The following is a 19,172-nucleotide window of genomic DNA, read 5'->3' as shown; positions in this document are numbered from 1 at the left end:
ACCCTGGCACTGCCTGAGCATCCCATGGAGCAGCCTCACCTCCCAAATCTCTGAGCTGCCTCTGCTCAAGAGGATGCAGATGTGCCATGGAAGCAGCCCCCGAATCCCAGCTCTGGTGGGAAACCCTGGAATGCGTGACCCCATCCCTGGCAGCCCCAGGAGGCACCCCCTGCCCGGCAGCTCCTGCTGGGCTGCTTGGGAAGTGGGATGTGCTGTCCATACTCCGGGAAACATCTGCTGGAGCAAGGGACAGGGGTGGCTGTGCCAGGACAGCCCCTGCTCCGTGCCCCGTGTCCAGCAGGACCCTCCAGACCCCTCGGGGAGCTCCAGCCTGATCCGAGCTCCAGCCTCAGCTCCACGCCCCCTCCTCCCGGCCGGGGGGATGGCACTGTGCCTCGAATCACAATTACAGTAAATAAATCCTATTAGAAGGACTTTTACTACCGCATGCTCCTCATTACAATCTGCCCAAACCCCCGGCTCCTGGGATCGCCCTGGTAATGAGGCCGGGATGGATGGATGTGGGGAAATTAACGCTGCTACAAGTTAATTTGTTTTTATTAGCAGGCGGCGGCTGGCAGGGGGCGGGGGGTGGGTGCCATCCCGCTGGAGCAGCGCAGGGATGAGGATCCCTCGTGGCACCTGGATCGCTGCGTGTCACCGTCCCCTCAGCCGCTGCCTGGCTGCTCCTGGCCTTGGGGACAGCACTGTCCCACCCCAGGGCGGGACGGGCAGATGGCAGTGAGGAGCCAGCTCGCTGGATGAGGTCACATCTCATTAATAAAGGCTAATTAAGAGTAAATCATCAAAAAGGGGGGTTGGAGTTGTCTGAATAACCCACGCAGGTGCTGCTGGTAATTAACTCAGGGCTGTGACAGCTCCTGTGGCACCGGGGGGTCACCTGGAGCATCCCCATCCCCATCCTCCGCCCTGTGGCCACCAAGTGTCCCCTTGTGCCCCCTGTGGCACCAAGAACTGTTCCTTGGGAACAGCTGGCCCTGGGAACAGCTGGGCCTTCCTTGGGCTTGGAAAATATAGATCCCGCCGTTAATAATACATACATTTATTAAAATTAAACCACCGTCAGATATTACATCCAGCGGCACTGAATTATGGATAGACCTCAGCCCAACCTTTGTTTTTAATTAAAAAGCCCCTTTCAGTAATTCCATTAAAGCAGCAGCTTATGTTTTCCTCCTCTTCCCTCCCTTTCAAGCGCAATCCGGCAGCGTTCGGGTTGCGCTGATGAAACGGCTTTGAAGTTTCATGAATTGCTGATGTAATTGAATAAAAATAATATTAAGGGGAGAGAAGGGGCGGGGGGAGAGACAGAGACAGAGACATAGAGAGAGACTTTTCTCTAAACCTAAATCCTAATGAAATCACCTTAGTGCGCCCAGCAGAGTGACAGCGAGCCGCTGGATTTGCGCATATTCCCGTAATCCTAAACCCATTAGCCAGGAGGCTCCGTGTGAACCACATGTTGCGGATTACAGCTGGGGAAAAAGGCTCCCACAAAACCCCAAACCTCCCTTTAATTGCCAGGGGGAGGTGCAGAGATCCCCCCACCCCGAGGGTGGGAGGTGCAGCTCAGATTCCCCCTTGCCAGCGGCTCATTAATGCTTTTTTTTTGAGGAATTAAAGTGGGGACATTTCCAATTATTTTGCCGTGTGTTGTCATTAATGGAAATTGGGATTTTTGCCATCACTCACCTGGTTTTGGAAGAGCAGTGAGGGATGGCTGCCCCTGGGATACCCAGCTGGAGGGGATGCTTGGGATGAGCTCTGGTGCTTCCAGAGCCCAGGTGGGAAGGGGACCATGATCTCTGGGATTGGGAAGAGAAAGAAGCTCCTCTCCCCATGGAGAGGAACCTGCTCTGGTGGAAAGTGTCCATGGCGTGGGGTTTGAACGAGATGATCCTTAAGGTCCCTTCCAACCCAAACCACTCCAGGATTCCATGATCCTATGACAAACTCGCCTCTCCTTTCTTCTCTCTCTCCTAATTCCTTCCTTCCCAATTTAAGCTCCTCTCCAGGATAATGCAATAAAGACATGAAGCACCTAATTTTCGGTGGGGGACAACAGACGCGACGGTGTATTTACCCAGTCAAACCATTATGAAATCCTACAATTAAGGCTTCAATCAGATAAATGCAATTACATAATACGATCTTATACGATATAATTAAAAACATCTGCAATCAAACCGAAGCCGATGGTACAGTAATCCTTAATCAGAAATTACCCAGCTCCAGCAGAGAGGTTCCATCCCGGAATCTGGTGGGACACGGTGGTGACGGTGCCATCCCTCACTGAGGGAGGATGATGATGGCCATGGGGAGCTGGAGGGACCTCTGGGCCAGCCCATCTGGTCCCTGCCTTGCTGTGCCCCCAAATCCATGCCCACCTCCCCTGGGACCTTGGCTCAGCAGGCACGGTGGCACACAGAGGTCATGCCACGAACAAGGAAGGTGTCCTCAGGCTGGCAGTCCCTGCCTGCAAAGCCACCAGGGATTTCCACTGGGAATGGACATCAACATCCACTTTTGGTTGTGCTGGCCATGCCATCCCCCATCCTGCTGCTGGGCCAGGCTGCAGCTCCAGGGCGCTGTGCCCAGGCCTGGCGCGTCCCCGCAGCCGCCGGCTGGCACCAAATGAAGACAAATGGGCTGGGTGACACATCAGCATCCATTAACGGCAGCGCCGTGCCGGGAATGCTGGGGATGTGCCAGCACTGTGCCAGCACCAGAGGAGGAGCAGCAGCACTGGGGCCAGCACCCCACCCCAGGGTCACAGGGGGTCAGCAGGGTCAGCCTTGGGCTTCCACACCCCCAGCTTGGCTCTGCTTGGAGCCCACTTGGAGCTGTTGGCAAGAGAAGGAGCTGGGTGGGATCCAGCCCTGGCAGCACAGCCCTGCCACATCCCCGAAGCTCTGAGCCCTCACCCCTGCAGACCCAGCTCCTGCCCTCCCTCACACCTGCCTCTCACAGGGAGCTTTTGGGGGTGCACACGAGAACCCTCTTTGCCCGTGCTGACTCATCTCTCAGCTGGCTCAGGTATACCAGAACAGCACGTGGCATTCCCAGCACTGGAAGGGATATCCCAGGCACTGGAATGGATATCCCAGCACTGGAAGGGATATCCCAGGCACTGGAATGGATAGCCCAGCACTGGAAGGGATAGCCCAGCACTGGAAGGGATATCCCAGGCACTGGAATGGATATCCCAGCACTGGAAGGGATATCCCAGCACTGGAAGGGATATCCCAGGCACTGGAAGGGATAGCCCAGCACTGGAATGGATATCCCAGCACTGAAAGGGATATCCAGCCCATGCAGTGTCTGTGTTGCAGTTGTCCAGGGGGCTCAGGAGCAGCCTCAGGATGAGGCAGGAGCACCGACCCTGCCAACCTTTTCCACCCCCTGACCTTTCCCCAGCCCCTCTCGGAAATGCCACGGAGCTCCTCGCCCGGCCAGACGAAATGTCAGGAAGGTGGATGGAATATTTCCAGCCGCTGAGCCGGGCGCTGCGGGGGCTTTTCCCCAGCGCTGTGAGTGGCTCCAGAGGGAGCAGGGGCCGTGCTCCAGCCTGTCCCCATCCTTGTCCCCATCCTTGTCCCCATCCTCGTCCCTGTGCCACCCCAGCGCGGGGCCCAGCCGCGCTCGGCTGGCTGCGAGCGTTTAAGCAGAATTGAGTGTGTGTTCAGGCACTTTCAAACACAAGTAATCTTCATCTGGGAGACGGGAAGTGAAATATGTTATTGCCGAGCACAGTAAATTACCCGTGCCAGCCCCGGCGGATAAAACATCGCCGTCGCCGGCCGGCGCAGTCACTCACCCGCGCCGGGCCGCCACCGCCCCATCAATTACAAAACAAACGGCTGCTGGTCAGCCCGGACACTGCACTGGGACTTGTGCGGCCACTGTGGCGCTGGGACCTGCCTCAGGACTTGTGTGGCCACCGCGGCACCGAGCTGCCCCAGGACCAGGCAGGCACCCGGTGTTGGTGGATGGATTCCTCCTGGAAAGCACCAGAAGGGCAGCGGGAGCTGGAGATGGACTGGCTCTTCCAGCAGCTCCTCCAAGCAGCTTGTGCCGGCTGGTTCTGCCCCCGCTCCCCGGAGTGGCCCCAGCGGGGTGTCCTTGTCATCGTGGTGATGCTGCTTCGTCAGGGCTAACGAGCTGCTGAGCTGCCGCGGCGGCGGAAGCACCCGGGGAAGGCGGGAGGCGAGAGCGCAGCTCCCTCTCCTTTATTTTCCTGGGAAAGACCTTCAGAAAGCCAATCCCTAGCCCATAAAATAAATAAAATAAATTCCTGCAACTTTAACAATCATTGTGTTGGATTTGGGAGATGTTATTCCTCGTGACAGACAAGGGCAATTATCTGCTATCCGCCAGCAGTTTTAGCCTAATTTCATTACTGCTGTGCAATTCTTCCCGAGCCGCCAGTCTATCACTGTCTCCCAGAAAGGATTAGCCGGCACTTTCTTCATCTTCAAATGAATTTTAGCTGTCATGCCCTTGATGAATAGAAGAGGGAGGATGGTGAACCCACGTCGGTGAGCAGCAGCCTGGCTGTGCCCAGGCGCCAGCACCGGGACCGTGCCAGAGCATCACCAGAGCTGCCTGGATGTGCCCTGGGATTTCCTGCCATGCAGGATGAATCAGCCATGGGGTTTTCTTGGAGAGCACCCTGGAAATGGGCAGGGCTGGAAGCTGGTGACCAGCATCCAGGAGGGATTAAAATGACAGGATCTGTAATACAAGGAAATAATGAACACGCCGTCCTTCCCCCTCGCCAGGAGATGCTTATCTGTCAGCCCGGGCCACTGAGGGATAGAGAAAAGCAATTTCAACTTCAGAGCTGAAACTGCAGAGGATGTTGCAGGGAGAATGTCCAGGAGATGGTGTCCCAGGAGGATCCACCACAGTTCTGAGCTGGGAGAATTGAGGGTTCGTTTTCCTGGCCGATATGGAATAAGGCACACAGATCCCAGCTCAGTGTATGCTGGGATGCCTTGTCCCCATAGCCTCAAGCTGTGCCAGGGGAGGGCCAGGAGGACACCAGGAGAAATTTCCTCATGGAAAAGGTGGTCAGGCCTTAGCAGGGGCTGCCCAGGGAGGTTTGGAGTCCTCATCCCTGGAGAAGTGTCCAAAGAAAGCCTGGATGTGACACTCAGTGCTCCGGGCGGTGACAAAGTGGGGATCGGGCACAGCTTGGACTCGATGCTCTTGGAGATCTTTCCCAAGCTGAATGATCCAGGGATTGTGTGAAATACCTGAGCTTACCAGCAAGGAGGGCCCAGCTGGACACCCAGAGGGGTGCAGAGCCCATCCTGGGTCCCCCCAGGACGTGGGACGTCACCTCGCGGAAACGGAAGCTGCGGAGCCAGGGGCTGGCACTGGCCCAGGGCTCCGTTATTTTTGTAAACGTTCATTCCCACCCGGCACAGCATCCTGGCAGAATATTTTAGCACCTTTAATGCAATTTCCTTCTCCCTCTGAAATATCATTTTAATAGAACCCAGCCACACCGTGTACCTGCTCCCTAATAAACCTCTGCGACTTTAATGAACTAAATAGCAAATTACTTTTTTATTCAAGAATGAAATTTCATCATATTCATAATTCATATTTTATTTCAGACATCTGCTGCTGATTACATTACATTTAACTAAAATTAGATGATGCTCAGAATGTAATTAAGCCCCTGCCAAATTCTCTGGCCCACCAATACCAGCCTCGCTCAGCGGGGGCCGCTTGGAACCTAATATGTAATTAGGAGCTATTTTCTAGCTGTTTTTAAAGTCTGAAAATTAGCTGCCTTTATTAATCACACAGACAAATATAAAGCAGAGCCAACGCTTGCTGAAATTTCTAAAAAGGATTTTTTTTTAATTATACACCACATAGCGCTGAGACTCATTTTGAATGTTGATTTGTTGTGCACTGACATTTTGACAACTAGTTCTCAATTTGTCTGTCGTAGTTAGGCAACAACAAAGCAGACGGTAATACTTAACTTTCAAAACCTTCAGCGTGCTGGGAGGGGAGAGGGATGGGGGGGAACAGGGGGGACGGGCTCCCCACGAGCTCTGGGAATGGGGGAGCCCCAAAATCCCTTGGGATGAGAAGCAGAGGGGATAAGGGAGGTGCCAGATGCACAAATGGCCCTTAAATGGCTCTGGGGGGGTCCCTACTCACCCCAGGGGACCTCCCAAACCCGCCAAGTGTGTCTGAGGACATGGCACTGCCCTGCAGGCCGTGCAGGGGGTCCCAGTGCCACCTCCTGTCCCCAGGAGGGACCCCTGGAGCAGCGGGAGCCCCGGGGGTGTGAGCAGCCCCCCAGCCCCGCCTGACTGCGCGCTGACATTTCCTCCCTCTCTCCCTGACCCTGTTCCTGCTCTCTCCGTGATCTCCAATAATGTCACTGCCTCCTCAGCATCTACTCAGCGGAGCAGAAAGAAGGCACTGCTGACACCGAGTGCAAACAAACAATAATACCATCTGTGCCTGCCAGGGCCGGCCGGGGAGCGCCGGGTCCGGCTCAGGGGAGGGCGTGCAGGGGGGGCAGGAGCCCCTCGGGGCACTGGGACATTCCCCAGGGATAGGGGGAGACACCCCGGCAGAGATGCTGCCCCAGGCACTGGCTGTGAAGGACAGGGACGATTTGAAAAGGTATTTTTATTCAAAGTGTTTTCTTTTTGTTGTCACTAAACACCGGTGATCCCCAGTTCTCACCTCTGCAATTCCTCAATCCCTCCTTTAGGCTGGAGCACAGTCTCCACTCCCCGTCCCTGTGCTGGCTATTAGAGGCAAAGCCAGGCTCGTTAGTCTTGCTGCAGAGCTCGTAAAGTGAAAAATGAAGCTCAAGAAAAATTAGCCAAATTACCAGGCTAATCCTTCAGCAGCAATCGCTGCCCTGCTGCACATCCGTCCCGCGGGGTGCCTGCGAGAGGAGGGGCTGATCCGTGGGGAGAACACGCTCCACAGGCTTCAGTTTTGCTTCCAAGGCAGCAAAACACACAAGAGACAGAGCTGTGCCTCCTTCTGCCCCTCTCTGTGTCCCCGTGGGGCACCAGTCCCACGGCAGCAGCTGCTCCTGCCCCGGGCTGAGGAGGGGCAGGGATGGTTTTGTGTGTCCCAGGGCTCAGGAGTGGCAGCAGGAGGTTGGGACTCTGAGTGCAGGAGTGATTCCCGTGTGGAAGGTGGGGTCAGGGACATCCCAGCCACCCCTCGGGCTGTCCCTCTGGGTGTAGCAATGCCCCTGCAGAGCGTTTGATGGAGCTGGTGAAGGAGGAGTTTGGAAAGGATGGAATGGGCACTCCCGTGCTCACAGATGGATGTGAAATCTGTGCTCACTCCAGACTGGGACTGGCTCCAGCTGCTGACTTCGGCAGATCTGGTCCCTGTGGCACAGGGAAGGCAGATCCCAGCAGTGCCTGTGTCACCCTGGACCCTTCCCACAGACCCCAGCGTGGGTCACCCTGCTGCCACGACACTGCCACCACCCTCCCTGCCCCGGAATGTCACCGCTTCCACTCTGCCACAGAGCAGAGCGGGATGAGGACTCAGGTTGGACATCAGGAGGAATTTGCTCATGGAAAGGGTGGTCCCTTTTGGGGAGGTTTGGAGTCCCCATCCCTGGAGGCATCCAAGGAATGCCTGGATGTGACACTCAGTGCTCTGGGCTGGGTGGGAAAGCGGGGATTGGTCACAGGCTGGACTTGGAAAGCTTTCCCATGCTGAATGATCCTGGGATTCTGTGAATTTCCCCTCAGTTCTACTCCCCAGCCCTCAGAGCCAACAAGGCTCAGCCCCAGACATGCTGCTTTGAAGGGAAGCTCCCCGTGCTGGATCTGGCATCTCTTTGTGCCAACATCACAAAGTCGACACATGTAAGTGGTTAAAGTCAACACGCTCCCAGATCCTCACATTGATTACACTGTATTAGAAAATGGTAAATTATTTATCAGCCTTTCTGACTTGTGATTAGTGTAAAGCAGCTCTCAGATGCAAATTGGAATTGTAATTAGACATGTAGAAAGGCAGCATCTGAGACCTGCTTTCCTGAAGCAGTGTAAGGTGCTTTTTTCCTTTTGTATCCAGCATAATTATCAAAGAACACTTTGCACTAAAAAAAACCCATGGATTTATTAAAACCAGAGACAGTTTTACATGGGATCAGGGAACTAAAGCTGGTCACCATGACGCTGGGAGTTTAGAGCTAGAACATCTCAGCTTCTCACAATTAGTTTTTTTTAACCCTGGGTTGGAAGTGGAAGGCAAATTCCCCACCTCTGCCAATTCATTACTCAGCTTTGAGTGAAGCGATTCTTGAACACAGCTACACTTAAAAACCCACTTAAAAAACCCACCCCAGACAAAGAGAGTGATGATAAAACCCCCTTGGCAGGTACAGCAGAGACCACAGTCCCTCAGAGTCAGCTCATGACTCCCAGAGATTCTGGCCTCAGCCACTTCCCTTTCATTCTGTGGCACAGCTCATTAAAATTTCAGGAGTAAAAAATGCATTTACATTTGTGTAATAAGTCTAAATGCATTTAGGTTTTAGAGTTTGTCAACTGCAACTTATGGTGAGCTTTTGAGGACGTGGTTTGGGTTTCTTTCCCCTACTTAATTACACCAAAGTAAACCCAACACCAGGCAGGGTCAGGGACATGCTGGTTGAAGAGTGAAGTGTGAGAGAAGAGCTTTTACAAGGAGGAATTTTAAGCCTGCCCTTGGCCTGGAGCTGCCCTCCTTGCAGGTGCTGTTTGAGCCAGACCTTGCACATGTGAATAAAAACCAGAGCCTGACTACAGGACTCTGCTTATCAGCCCAGGCAGAGATTATGGAAAAGAGTGAAAATCAGTAATTTCACTAGAATTGTGCTTTATCTTGCATTTTAATTACCCAACACTTAATTAATAGCAGGGAAGAGCTGTATTAAAGGTTTCTTCTTCACTAGGAATGCAGTCCAGAAGAAACAGAGACCCGAGCATCAAGCCCTGAGCTGCCAAAGATGCTCCTCACCCAAAAACGTCAAAGCACCATGCACATCCACCTTGCCAGCTCCCACAGGACAGCAGGGATGAGGGAAGAGACACCACATGCATCTGAAGCAGCAAAGTGTCATTATCCACCCTGGAATCCAGCCAAGCCCCTCTTCTCCTGCCCCTTGGGATCAACACAGCAGTTGAGGAAGGAAATTCAAACCAGGATTTTTGAGAGCTTTGGTCAGACACCACTGGGTGGGTGCTCCCAGGTCCCCATTGCAGCCCCAAATCCCAGTGACACCAGGCCCCAAACTGGCTCCATACCCACATCTGGAGGCCCTCAGCCACACAGGAGAGGGGAAGGAAGTTTCCAGGCATCTGGGCACGCAGAGCTCTGAGGAGGTGGTGCCAAGAGGCAGCAGCTCAGCTCTGGGCGAGCGCGTGCAGCACTTGGGCACTCAGGGAGGAGCAGGAGTGCAGGGTCACCCCGGGGGCCCCAATCTTGGTCTCCCAGCATTCAAATCCACAGGCACACAAGTCTTGCTTGGCTGCTTCCACGGCCAGAGGGGAGGTGTCTGCCAAGAGCAAGGCAAGAGCAGCCAGCGAGTCAGCTCGGCCACTGCAGGGAGAGGGAAAGGGCCATGGCTCCTGCAAACACAGCCCCTGGCACAGGGCCAGTGCCCTCAGGGGCTGACACACATAAATGAACACTCTGAATCGGCCCTGGATCACACACTGCAACCCACAGTGCCAGGCAGTGCTGGGACACATCCCACCCATCCCTCCAGAGCCAGACCAGGGCTGGCAGTGATTCCTCTGCTCCCAGACCTGCCCCACCTCCCAGAGCTGTGAGGAAGAGGAAGATGCCCAAGGGGCTGTACTGACCTGGTGGCAGCAGGGTGATGCCACAGCCACCCCCACCAGCCCCTGTCAGTTTGCTGTGCAGGCTGTGGGATGCTGTCACCTGGCACAGCCTGTCCAGGGAGGGGTGGCCCACTCCGAGCACATTTAAGTGGTGTTGGTTTATGTCAAAGAATTCCTAAAAGCAACACAAAGAGAGGAGATGAGCACACATAGAGACAGAGGCTCTTTACAGCAGTGGCAGCCCTGCCTTCCCAGCCATCTCTTCACAACCACCTCATTTCTGCAGAAATTTGGCCACCAGCTCCAAGGAGCAAGGTCAGGCCAGAGTCTGAGCTCTGAGCTGCTCATGTATCCCTGTCCCCCATCACAACCTGCACAGTGACAGGGGTACAACACTCCTGCACCTTCCAGGAAAATCCTGATCACTGCAAGCTGCCAGCAGGAATTTTTTCCAGAGCTCTCCAATGCCTCCTGACTGCTTCTCCTCTGCCCTGTCACTGAGTGCTGAGCAGGAGGCAGTGCAAGGCCCCTCGCTGGCCGTGGGAAGGGCACTGAGCCAGCAGCTCTCATTCCTGGCTGTCACCCTGCCCTGCTCTGCCATCCATCCAGCAAAGCCAAATCCAGGGACTTCTGACACGGCTGAGGCATCGCTGGAGAGGTGACACAGAGGGACGTCCCTTTGTTTGCTCTGTGCTGCACTTCTCCCTCCTCACGGGCAGGGCCCGGGCCAGGAGCCAAAGAGCAGCACCACGCTAGGAATCTGGCACCCAGCTCAAGTGAGGTCAAGAGGGTCCTTCCCTCTGGGAGCAGCACAGGCCCCTCTCTGAGTGAGCCCACCCTCCTGGCAGAGCTGTGGGAGCATCCCTGCTACACTTCCCAGCCAGCCAGACCTGCTATTCCTGGAGAAAGCTGCCCCAGCAGCAAGGTCCAAGCAGCCCGGGGATGGACAACACCACACAGAAATGGAAGTTACAGCTTCTCCCCTCCCAGCAGGACAGGTGAGGAATTCAGGAGCAGAGGGAAGGGCCTGGCCTGTGCTTGGAGTAAGTCTGGAGCAGGGCCAGGAACAGACACCAGCTCCCTGAGCACCACGGGGCCCTCCCAGCCCTGTGCTCCCTCCCCCAGCAAGCAGCACTGAGCTGTTCCCTGCTTGCAGCTCCCTGTGAGCCAGGAGGGGCTCTGTGCACAGGGCAGGTGTCAGCCACATCCCCCTCCCTCAGCTCCACCCAGGAATCCTGCCAACCTCACACAGGAGGGGACACTGCAGAAAGAATCCCTCTCCCCCCTCCAGAGAGAGCATTTCTGCCCTGTGTTTAGGGAACTGTGGGAAGAGCAAGGAGCGGGTGGCAGGCAGGGCTCAGCCACCGCCCACTCCAGGCTGGGCAGGACACACGTCCATCCAGAGGCCTCTTTATATGCCTGAGTGAGGGCACAGCAGTGCCTGTGATGATCCAAGACACCTGTCATCTCCTGATCCAAAATCTGCCAGGAATCCGATGACAGCTTATGACACACTAGACTAGTTCCATGGTTCAGATACAGCGCTGGCCAGAGCTGCACATTTCAGAAACAGCCCAAAAGATGTATTTATATATCTGTGTGCTGCATCTAATCAGCTGGGCCCCTCTGGGCTCTTCAAGCACAAGACAAAACAACAAGATTCAAGACAGGAACCTGCTCACTGCAGTGCTGCTTCCCGGGTGTGGGACACAAGGATGCTTTGGCATTTTCCATGTGAGGAGCTCAAAGCACAACTCAAATTATCCCCTCTCTTCCCTGTCCCCTGACACTTCTGACAGCCTGAGGACGTGGAATTAAGATGAGTTGTGTGAAGCCGTGCTGTGAACAGACCTCCCTCAGCTGATGGCAGCTCAGCCCACTGTGAGGGGTCCAGAATCCCACCCTGATGCCATAGGAGCAGGACTCTGCTATGAATCCCATGGGAACAACCCAGAGCAAGAGCAAGGACAAGCAGAGATCCTCCTGAGAGCCAAGGGGAAGCATCCAGATGCCAACAAGGACTGGTACCAAATGGCTCCTGAGTGTCCAGGCTGGCTCCCAGGGCCAGGCCAGGTTTGCCTCAGCTGGGACACAGACACAAATCCCTCCCCCACGGTGCTGTGGAGCAGCATTACAGCACTCTCAGCACTTCTTCCACTCGGAAGCCTGTTCCTCCCCCCTCCCCAGCCTCTGCTCTTTGAGCAAAGCCAAGACAAACAGATCTTTGTGTGCACCTCGTGCATCAATGTCAGGTCAGCTCTGGGCACAGCTCTGTCTGTGGCTCTCTGGAGCCAGGATGAGCCTGGAGCACCAGGAGCTGGCTGGGAACCAGTCAGTCCATCACAAACCAGTGGCTCTGGGCTCTCCTCACCCCAGCCCTGGCAGTGACAGAGCTGTTGATTCACAGGCAGTGACTGCCAGAGCTGGGGCACTCAATGTAAGAGAAACAAACCCTCCAGAGCCACAGGTCCCCAGAGCCCCAGGCCTGCCCCTCCCTCCCTGCACACAGCTGGGAAGAGGCACCAGCAGCAGCTTCTGGCTCCTGGCTCCAGGAAGGGCATTAAAAGCAGCACACCCAGACCATGGTTTCGCTTAGAACTGAACATTTCCTGCTATCACTTTTTTTTTTTTCCAGACCTAATGTTCTTTAAATGACATTTTGATGTTCAACAGTAACAGTGGCTAAAAATACTGGCGAGCAAGCCCCTTACCTCCAGCACAGGGTAATGCTCTGGTGATGGATTTGCAGGCATCGCTTCCAGAACACTTTGGCACTCCTGAGAAATGGCATCGATGGAGTCCAGCACCGGGTTCATGATGGCAGGGAACTGGAAAGGGGGAAGGAGGGATGTCAGGTGCCTGCTTGCTGCTCTTCCAAAACCACTGGGAGCAAACTGGTCCCAGTCTCTTTGAGCTGGGCAATTCCTCGCTCATTCCCAGAGCAGGGTGATGGTAACCTGCTCCTGGCTGCAGAAAAGGGAGGAAGAGAAGGAAACAAGCCAGAGGAAGGAAGTGCTCTTTTCATGGTCGCAAATTGGTGATTTTAACTCCTGTTAAACTGGAGGAAGGGAGGAGATGAGCTGAAAACCCATTCCCAAGCAGCTGGGAGATAGGAATACAGTGGCCACAGGAGAGATGTCCCAAAAGATCCTGTGGGACCTGCAGTCCAGGGTTATCTCTCAAAGGTTATCCCCCACTTCTCCATCCCACAACCACCTGCACCTTCAGGATCTTCTCCTTTACACCAGCCACCAGGACCTTGGTGCTCCGAGGGACTTTGGTGTTGGTCAGCAAGATCCTCAGTGTGGGCACCCTGGAAGCAACAGGAGACAGAGAATCCCAGAGTGCTTTGGATTGGAAGGGACCTTAAAAGCTCATCTCATTCCAACCCCCTGCCATGGGCAGGGAACATCTCCTGGCCTCTTTCCTTCACACTCCCCAAGGCTACAGCTTATTCTGCCTCAAAAGGCCTCCTTGAGCAGGAACCTAAGATAAGGAGTCCCACTCATTTTACAAAACTTCAGCAGGTGTTTCAGTGCTGGCTGGGATCAGGCTTGTTCCTCCTGGATACAAGGAACAACTGTACTAGAGCTATAAATAGGACTCTAATGTATTTACTAAAATCCGTATTTTTGAAGCAAATTTTTTCCTTTGAAATACTCTCTACAAGAGTAGCCAGCAGTGGCCATTAACTGCTAATAGAGCAATTTCATGCACTGTGAAAGATTTTAATGGAGTCAGATTATACTTCTCTGGCAGGAGGCAGAGGGAACACACAGGACCCAGATTTCTCTCTGCCAATGGGTTTTCCCACCACCAGGTAAGCACAAAGTTCCCCCTCCCCACAATGTCATTTGCTGCCAGGAGCAGATCCATTCCTGCTGCCCATAATGCCATGAAATTAATATTGATCCTTGCTGCTGTGTTCATCTAATGTCAGATAATGACCAAACGTTTTATTGTCCCCATCCACCCCAACAACTGAGGCTGCCCATACCCAAAATGGGGTTGCAGAGCCCTTCCCACACTCCAGCCATCTCCCATCATCCTCATACCCCCCAACATCCACCCAGAGCCTCTCTGACATGTTCCACCCACCGTGTGTGAGGGTTATTTTTAAACTCCAATATTACCTCTTTAACGGTGTGATTTTTCCTGCTTGGTATCTCAGGGCTCCACCTAAAGTAAAATACATGTTATTGTCTCAGCAGAGAGCGAGCTGAGAGATAACACAGAAGGTCTTTCATCTTCAGAACCTCACCCAGAGCCTGTGACAGTAATTGCAAGAAACACCAGCTAAATGAACCATGTTCTCCAGCAGCACGGCCCTGCCTCACCCTGCGGCCTTAATGAGAGGGTCTGGCTGGACATGCTCAACCCAAGGCCTTTCCCTTTGCTCTCCTCCTCCTCCTCCAGGATCACATCAAATAATTTTTAAAAAGGCAAAGAGTTTGGCCAGCACGAAACCTTTCCTGAGAAAACAGAATCCAGCAGAGCCAAGCACACGGGATTCCATGGACTGAAGTGGTGTGCACTGGTGTCAGCAGCCTTCCTGCAGCATGGAATTTCATTGTCCAGAAGGAATGTCTCACTTGGCTCCTACCCTCACACAGGCACTGTGATTAGGTCTCATTAGAAAGATTATTAACAGTCTCCAAGGACACTTTCAAAACACTGGGAAGTCTCTGCTAATTGAAACTAAATGACAGCTGTCCAACTGCATTTTCCCCTGCATTATCCCTGGGACAGGATTAGGTTTCTTTGTTCACTGCAGAATGTTTAAATATCAGTTATTTGCAGCAAGGTCTCTGCCCTGTGGCACCTGCCTGGGGGGGGACAGAGCTCTGGTGCTCCTGCAGCCCATTCCCAACATTCCAGCTGGCTCCAGGCCCAGCTCACAGATGGGGCAGACTGAGACAGGGGTAGGATTCCCTGTGCTCAGGCCAGAACAGGGAGCTGAATTTGGGAGTTTCTGCCTGAGAAGCAGCAAACACACCTACCCCAGGTGCCAACAGCATTGTCCACACCCGATGGATTGCCATGGATCACCTGCTCCCCTCGGAAGGCCCAGCTGTTGATCAGTGTCAGCTCTTCTTCTGTCCACCTGGAAGGCAAGGAAATAATTCCAACCAAACAACTCCAAACCAGTGGATAAGGAGGGATCAGGTTCAGGGAGAAGATCCCAGCTTTGGCCTGGTGTAGATCAGATTTAATGGAATTCAAGTCCAGACTCATCCCCACCTCACCAAACAGGGTGTGTTACCACACACACTGGAAAGGCTGAGGGAGCTGGGATTGCTCAGGAGAGGAGTAGCTTTGAGGACACCTCATTCCAGTGCCTGAAGGAGCTACAAGAAAGATGGACAGAGACTATTCACAAGGGCCTGGAATGACAGGACAAGGGGGGATGGCTTTAAGTTGACAGAGATTGACAGGTTTAGATTGGATACTAGGAAAAAAATTCTTCCCTGTGAGGGTGGTGGGGCCCTGGTTGGGCAGGGACACCTTCCACTGTCCCAGGTTGCTCCAAGCCCCATCCAACCTGGCCTTGGACACTTCCAGGGATGGGGCAGCCACAGCTGCTCTGGGTAGCCTGTGCCAGAGCCTCACCATCCTCACAGGGAGGAATTCCCAGTATCCCATTTAATCCTGCTCTCAGTCTGAGCACAAAAACACACCTCTGATCCTCCCTGCACACCACAAGTCCATTCAACAGGTATTCTATGCTGGGGAAGAGGCACAAATTCACAATTTGGGAAAGCCTTGCAGCGTCTTGCAAGGCAATGCAGAAATTCCAAGAGCCACCTGCTATCCAGAAACTGCTCCCCTTCACTCCTGCTTCCCTGGGCCTTGGCTGAATGTCCTTATCCATGTCCACACACCTTGCATTCCACCTGCCAGGATTTAATCTGGGAGCACTCAGCAAACAGCTCACAGCAGCAGCCTCAGGAACAGAGTAAACCACTTGTTTTTAATCCTCTTTGAGAGGCTGCAATTCCTCCCGACACAGGAGCCTTTCTATCCCACTGTTCTTTTCTTGCCATAGGAAGCAAAACCCTTCTGAAGTCTGACAACCCCAGCTCTCTGCACACCAGCTGCAAGGCAGGAATTATGCTGGATCCATGCTGAAGCCACGGAGGGTGAGCAGGGAATGAAGACATCCTTGCTGCAACACTTAGAGCTGCCTTTTTATTTCCCAGTTTGGGAGATTTGCTCAAGTGCTCCCAACAAGAACCTGTTTCTGGGTCAGGCTGCAAGTTCTGGCTCAGAAGCAGAACACAGAACCACCCTCCTTGCTGTCTCACTCTCAGCCCCACACAAAATCCCACACAACAGAGGTTCTGCCCCTCCAGCTTTGATTTTAAGCAGCTTCACACAAAGCTCCCTCTCACAGGGGCACAGCACTCCAGGTTTCCAAAGGGGAGCTCCAAGGGCAGAAGGAAAGAAACTCTCTTTCATCAGGTACTGATAAAAGGGAAAGACAGGCAGGAGATCAGGAGGAAATGTAGCACATGCAGAAAAGAATTCATGGGAAATGCAAAAGAAACCCAGAAAGGATCCTCGAGGACTCAAAGCAAAACCTGGAAGATGCTCAGAGCAAGAGGAAACTGAGCTTGAAAATTTTCAGTGTATTTTATTAGATTGAAAAAATAAAGGTTTCTTCCCCCCTTTTTAGGTATGGTTATCTGACCCTAAACAAGGGAAACAGGGGGAGTTTTACAAAGTCTGGGACAGGGCTGGGAACACTGGGCATGGACAGGAGATGGGCTCAGGGTGTCACTTGTGGTGACAGCCAAGAGAGACCAGCAGAGGTGGCAGTGCCAGAATTCGTGCAGGCAAAAGGAAAGGTGGGGCACAGAGCTGTGCATGCCAGGCTGGAATTCCTTACCTGGCTGTGGATTCTCCCTCCTGCAGTGGGCAGGAGATGGCTCCACACAGCATGAGCAGGGCTGCAGCCAGGCACACAGCATAGGCAGCACTGGATCCCAGCCCTGCTCCCGTGGGCAGCTCCGACCACACCACGATATCCACGCTGGGAACATCCCTGGGGAGACAGACACACACACAGGGACTGGCACCAGCACCCTGAATTCCACCTCCACACACAGGGACTGGCACCAGCACCCTGAATTCCACCTCCAGACAACACAAAAAAGGCAAAGAAGCCAGTTAGGAGGGATCACAGGGAAAGGTGGGTGAGGATTTGCAAATCAGCACATGCATCTGACACATTGGGGCTGCAGGAGGGCTCATTCCTGAATGGGGCAGCCTGGCCAAGCCCTTGTGATGGAATAAAGCCCTCCTGAGCTGGATCCATGATTGGCACAGCTTGTCAGGCTGCTAGGAGGGCCTCTTGGTAACTAAATACATGAGCAGCACCATAAAGAGCCCCTTCAGAGGCTGTTATAAACATATTTCTGAATAAAGTGTAAACATCCCAAATCTGTAACTGCACAGCCACATCCCACTGGAGCAAGAGGCTGGTGGGGAAGATGGAACATGGACATATCCACATCCCTTTGCTCCACTGAACACACCTGGGTTGCGTTACTGACTCCAAAATCAAGCCCAGGAGCTTTTCAGGGCTGCTGAGTGACAGTCCCAGTGACACCCTGAGACTGCAGGGAAACCACAACCCAGCTGCACACCACAGTTCTTTATCCTTGGATTTCTTGGATGAGAAGATGGAAGTTGGGCTCTGCTTTGGTTTCTGACACTGCCCTGAGCACCCATCCAGTCACACAGAGATGGTGCTGGGCAAGGCTGGGAACTGGAACAGCCCCAAATTTTCAGAGTTTTAGGCAGATTCAGCCCATAAAGAGATCAGACTTAGTTCAGACAACAAATTCACAGTTTATTTCTGTTTTTCCAGCGTAAGCCAGGATGACAGGAGCTGCCTGCTGTGGGGAGGGGTGTGTGTGTTGTGTCTGTGGCATGAACTGCTCTGGTTTCAGCCCTTAACACTAAGTGAGAGCAGAGGCTCCCAGCTCACCTTCCTGAAGCACCCACCCACCACCAAAATTTTGGGGCAGGAGCAGAGCCTTACCCATACTTAGCAGAAATAGCCAGGCACATATACAGGAAGGCAAGAGTAGCAAGACTTTCTGGAGCTGTGGCCCCGGCAGCAATTCCAGCAAACTCCCTCAGTGCATCCAGCTGTTCTGCACTGGGGGACTTGGACTCATCACCATCAGCTATGGAAGCAAGCAGGGGAGAGTTTAAACACTTAAAAAACCAGGGAATTGCTACACTGAGAGCAGTATTTACAACAAAACCTTCTGTTACAGCAGGCAGAAACAGCTGGGGCCCATTTCAGGTTCTACCTGAGGATCTGTGATGAAATAAAAGCAAAATCTCCACCAGGCACTCTGAAATCCCAAGGTTTCCACACTCCGTATTTCCAAATGTTTCCCTTCCTACACCTGCCATTGCATCCATCCATAATCACTATGGAAAACATGGCAAGTCACAAACTCTTCATTAAAGGATGTAGATATCTTGGGGATATCCTGGGGCTCCAGTCAGTGAAAGGTGCTGCAGAAATTCCTGTGGGGGCTGGTGTGGGACAGACAGGCAGGAAAACAGACCCAGGCTGGCTCGAAGCACAACAGCACCGGAACAAGTCCCTGGAACCCAAACCAGGAGGGGACAGGGCCACACACGGACACCTGAGCATCAGCGGGGCCACAAGGGGAATGTAAATAACTGTGAGAGGCAGGGACAGGTCAGTGAGCAGGGTCAGAGACAGCGAGGCCTCGAAACACTGCAGGGGGGACAAATCACCCCACGGGGGTCCCTGCAGAGTCACCCCACGGGGTCCCAGCACGGTCACCGGGGTGTGGCAGGCACCGGACGGTACCGAGAGCCCCTCAGTGCCCCAGGGCAGCTCCTCCTTCCTTCCCCCGGGCCTTGCCTGCGATCCGCTCCCGCAGGGCCCGGAGGTCGGGGGTGTCCCAGCTCCTCCGGACGCCGACGCCGGGCAGGGAGACGCTCAGCCGGCCCTCAGCGCCAGGCCTCAGGCGGAGAAATGTCCGCAGGTCCAGCGCCACGGCCAGGGCCACCTGCGGGCGGAGAGCGGGGGTCAGCGGGGCCGGGCAGCCCCGGTTACCGAGCTGGGCAGCCCTTTCCGGGCCGGGCTTCCCTCGTTCCCCCGCCGTGCCCTCACCTTGCCCAGCACCACGGCGTGCTCCCCGTGCAGGATCACCTTCCCCGGTGCCGACACCGCCAGCTCCCGCGCCCACATCGCCGCACGGCAGCTCACGGCCCGCGCCGACTGACAGCCCCACTCACCAATCGGGGGCCGCGCCC

At 54.2% G+C, this 19,172-nt stretch overlaps 1 protein-coding gene across 2 annotated transcripts; it reads right to left on the bottom strand.

Moving 5' to 3' along the window:
• Positions 1 to 5,383: 5,383 nt before the first annotated feature.
• MVK (mevalonate kinase) lies at positions 5,384 to 19,158 on the bottom strand. 2 transcript variants are annotated; one of them, XM_077187795.1, is made up of 10 exons: positions 19,030 to 19,158; positions 18,778 to 18,925; positions 17,911 to 18,058; positions 16,753 to 16,908; positions 14,864 to 14,967; positions 13,997 to 14,042; positions 13,086 to 13,176; positions 12,575 to 12,691; positions 9,885 to 10,038; positions 5,384 to 9,618 (listed from the first exon to the last, which is right to left on the bottom strand). In XM_077187795.1, the coding sequence occupies exons 1-10, from the start codon at positions 19,105 to 19,107 to the stop codon at positions 9,482 to 9,484; spliced, it is 1,179 nt and encodes a 392-aa protein (XP_077043910.1). In that variant the 5' UTR covers positions 19,108 to 19,158; the 3' UTR covers positions 5,384 to 9,481. The 2 variants fall into 2 exon arrangements, with proteins under 2 accessions (XP_077043910.1, XP_077043911.1); XM_077187796.1 differs by having other exon boundaries at positions 5,386 to 9,574; positions 19,030 to 19,144.
• Positions 19,159 to 19,172: the final 14 nt, after the last annotated feature.

This window comes from Agelaius phoeniceus, chromosome 18 (assembly GCF_051311805.1).
Source record: "Agelaius phoeniceus isolate bAgePho1 chromosome 18, bAgePho1.hap1, whole genome shotgun sequence".
Lineage (NCBI taxonomy): Eukaryota > Metazoa > Chordata > Aves > Passeriformes > Icteridae > Agelaius > Agelaius phoeniceus.
This window is presented reverse-complemented; position numbering and strand designations above follow the sequence as displayed.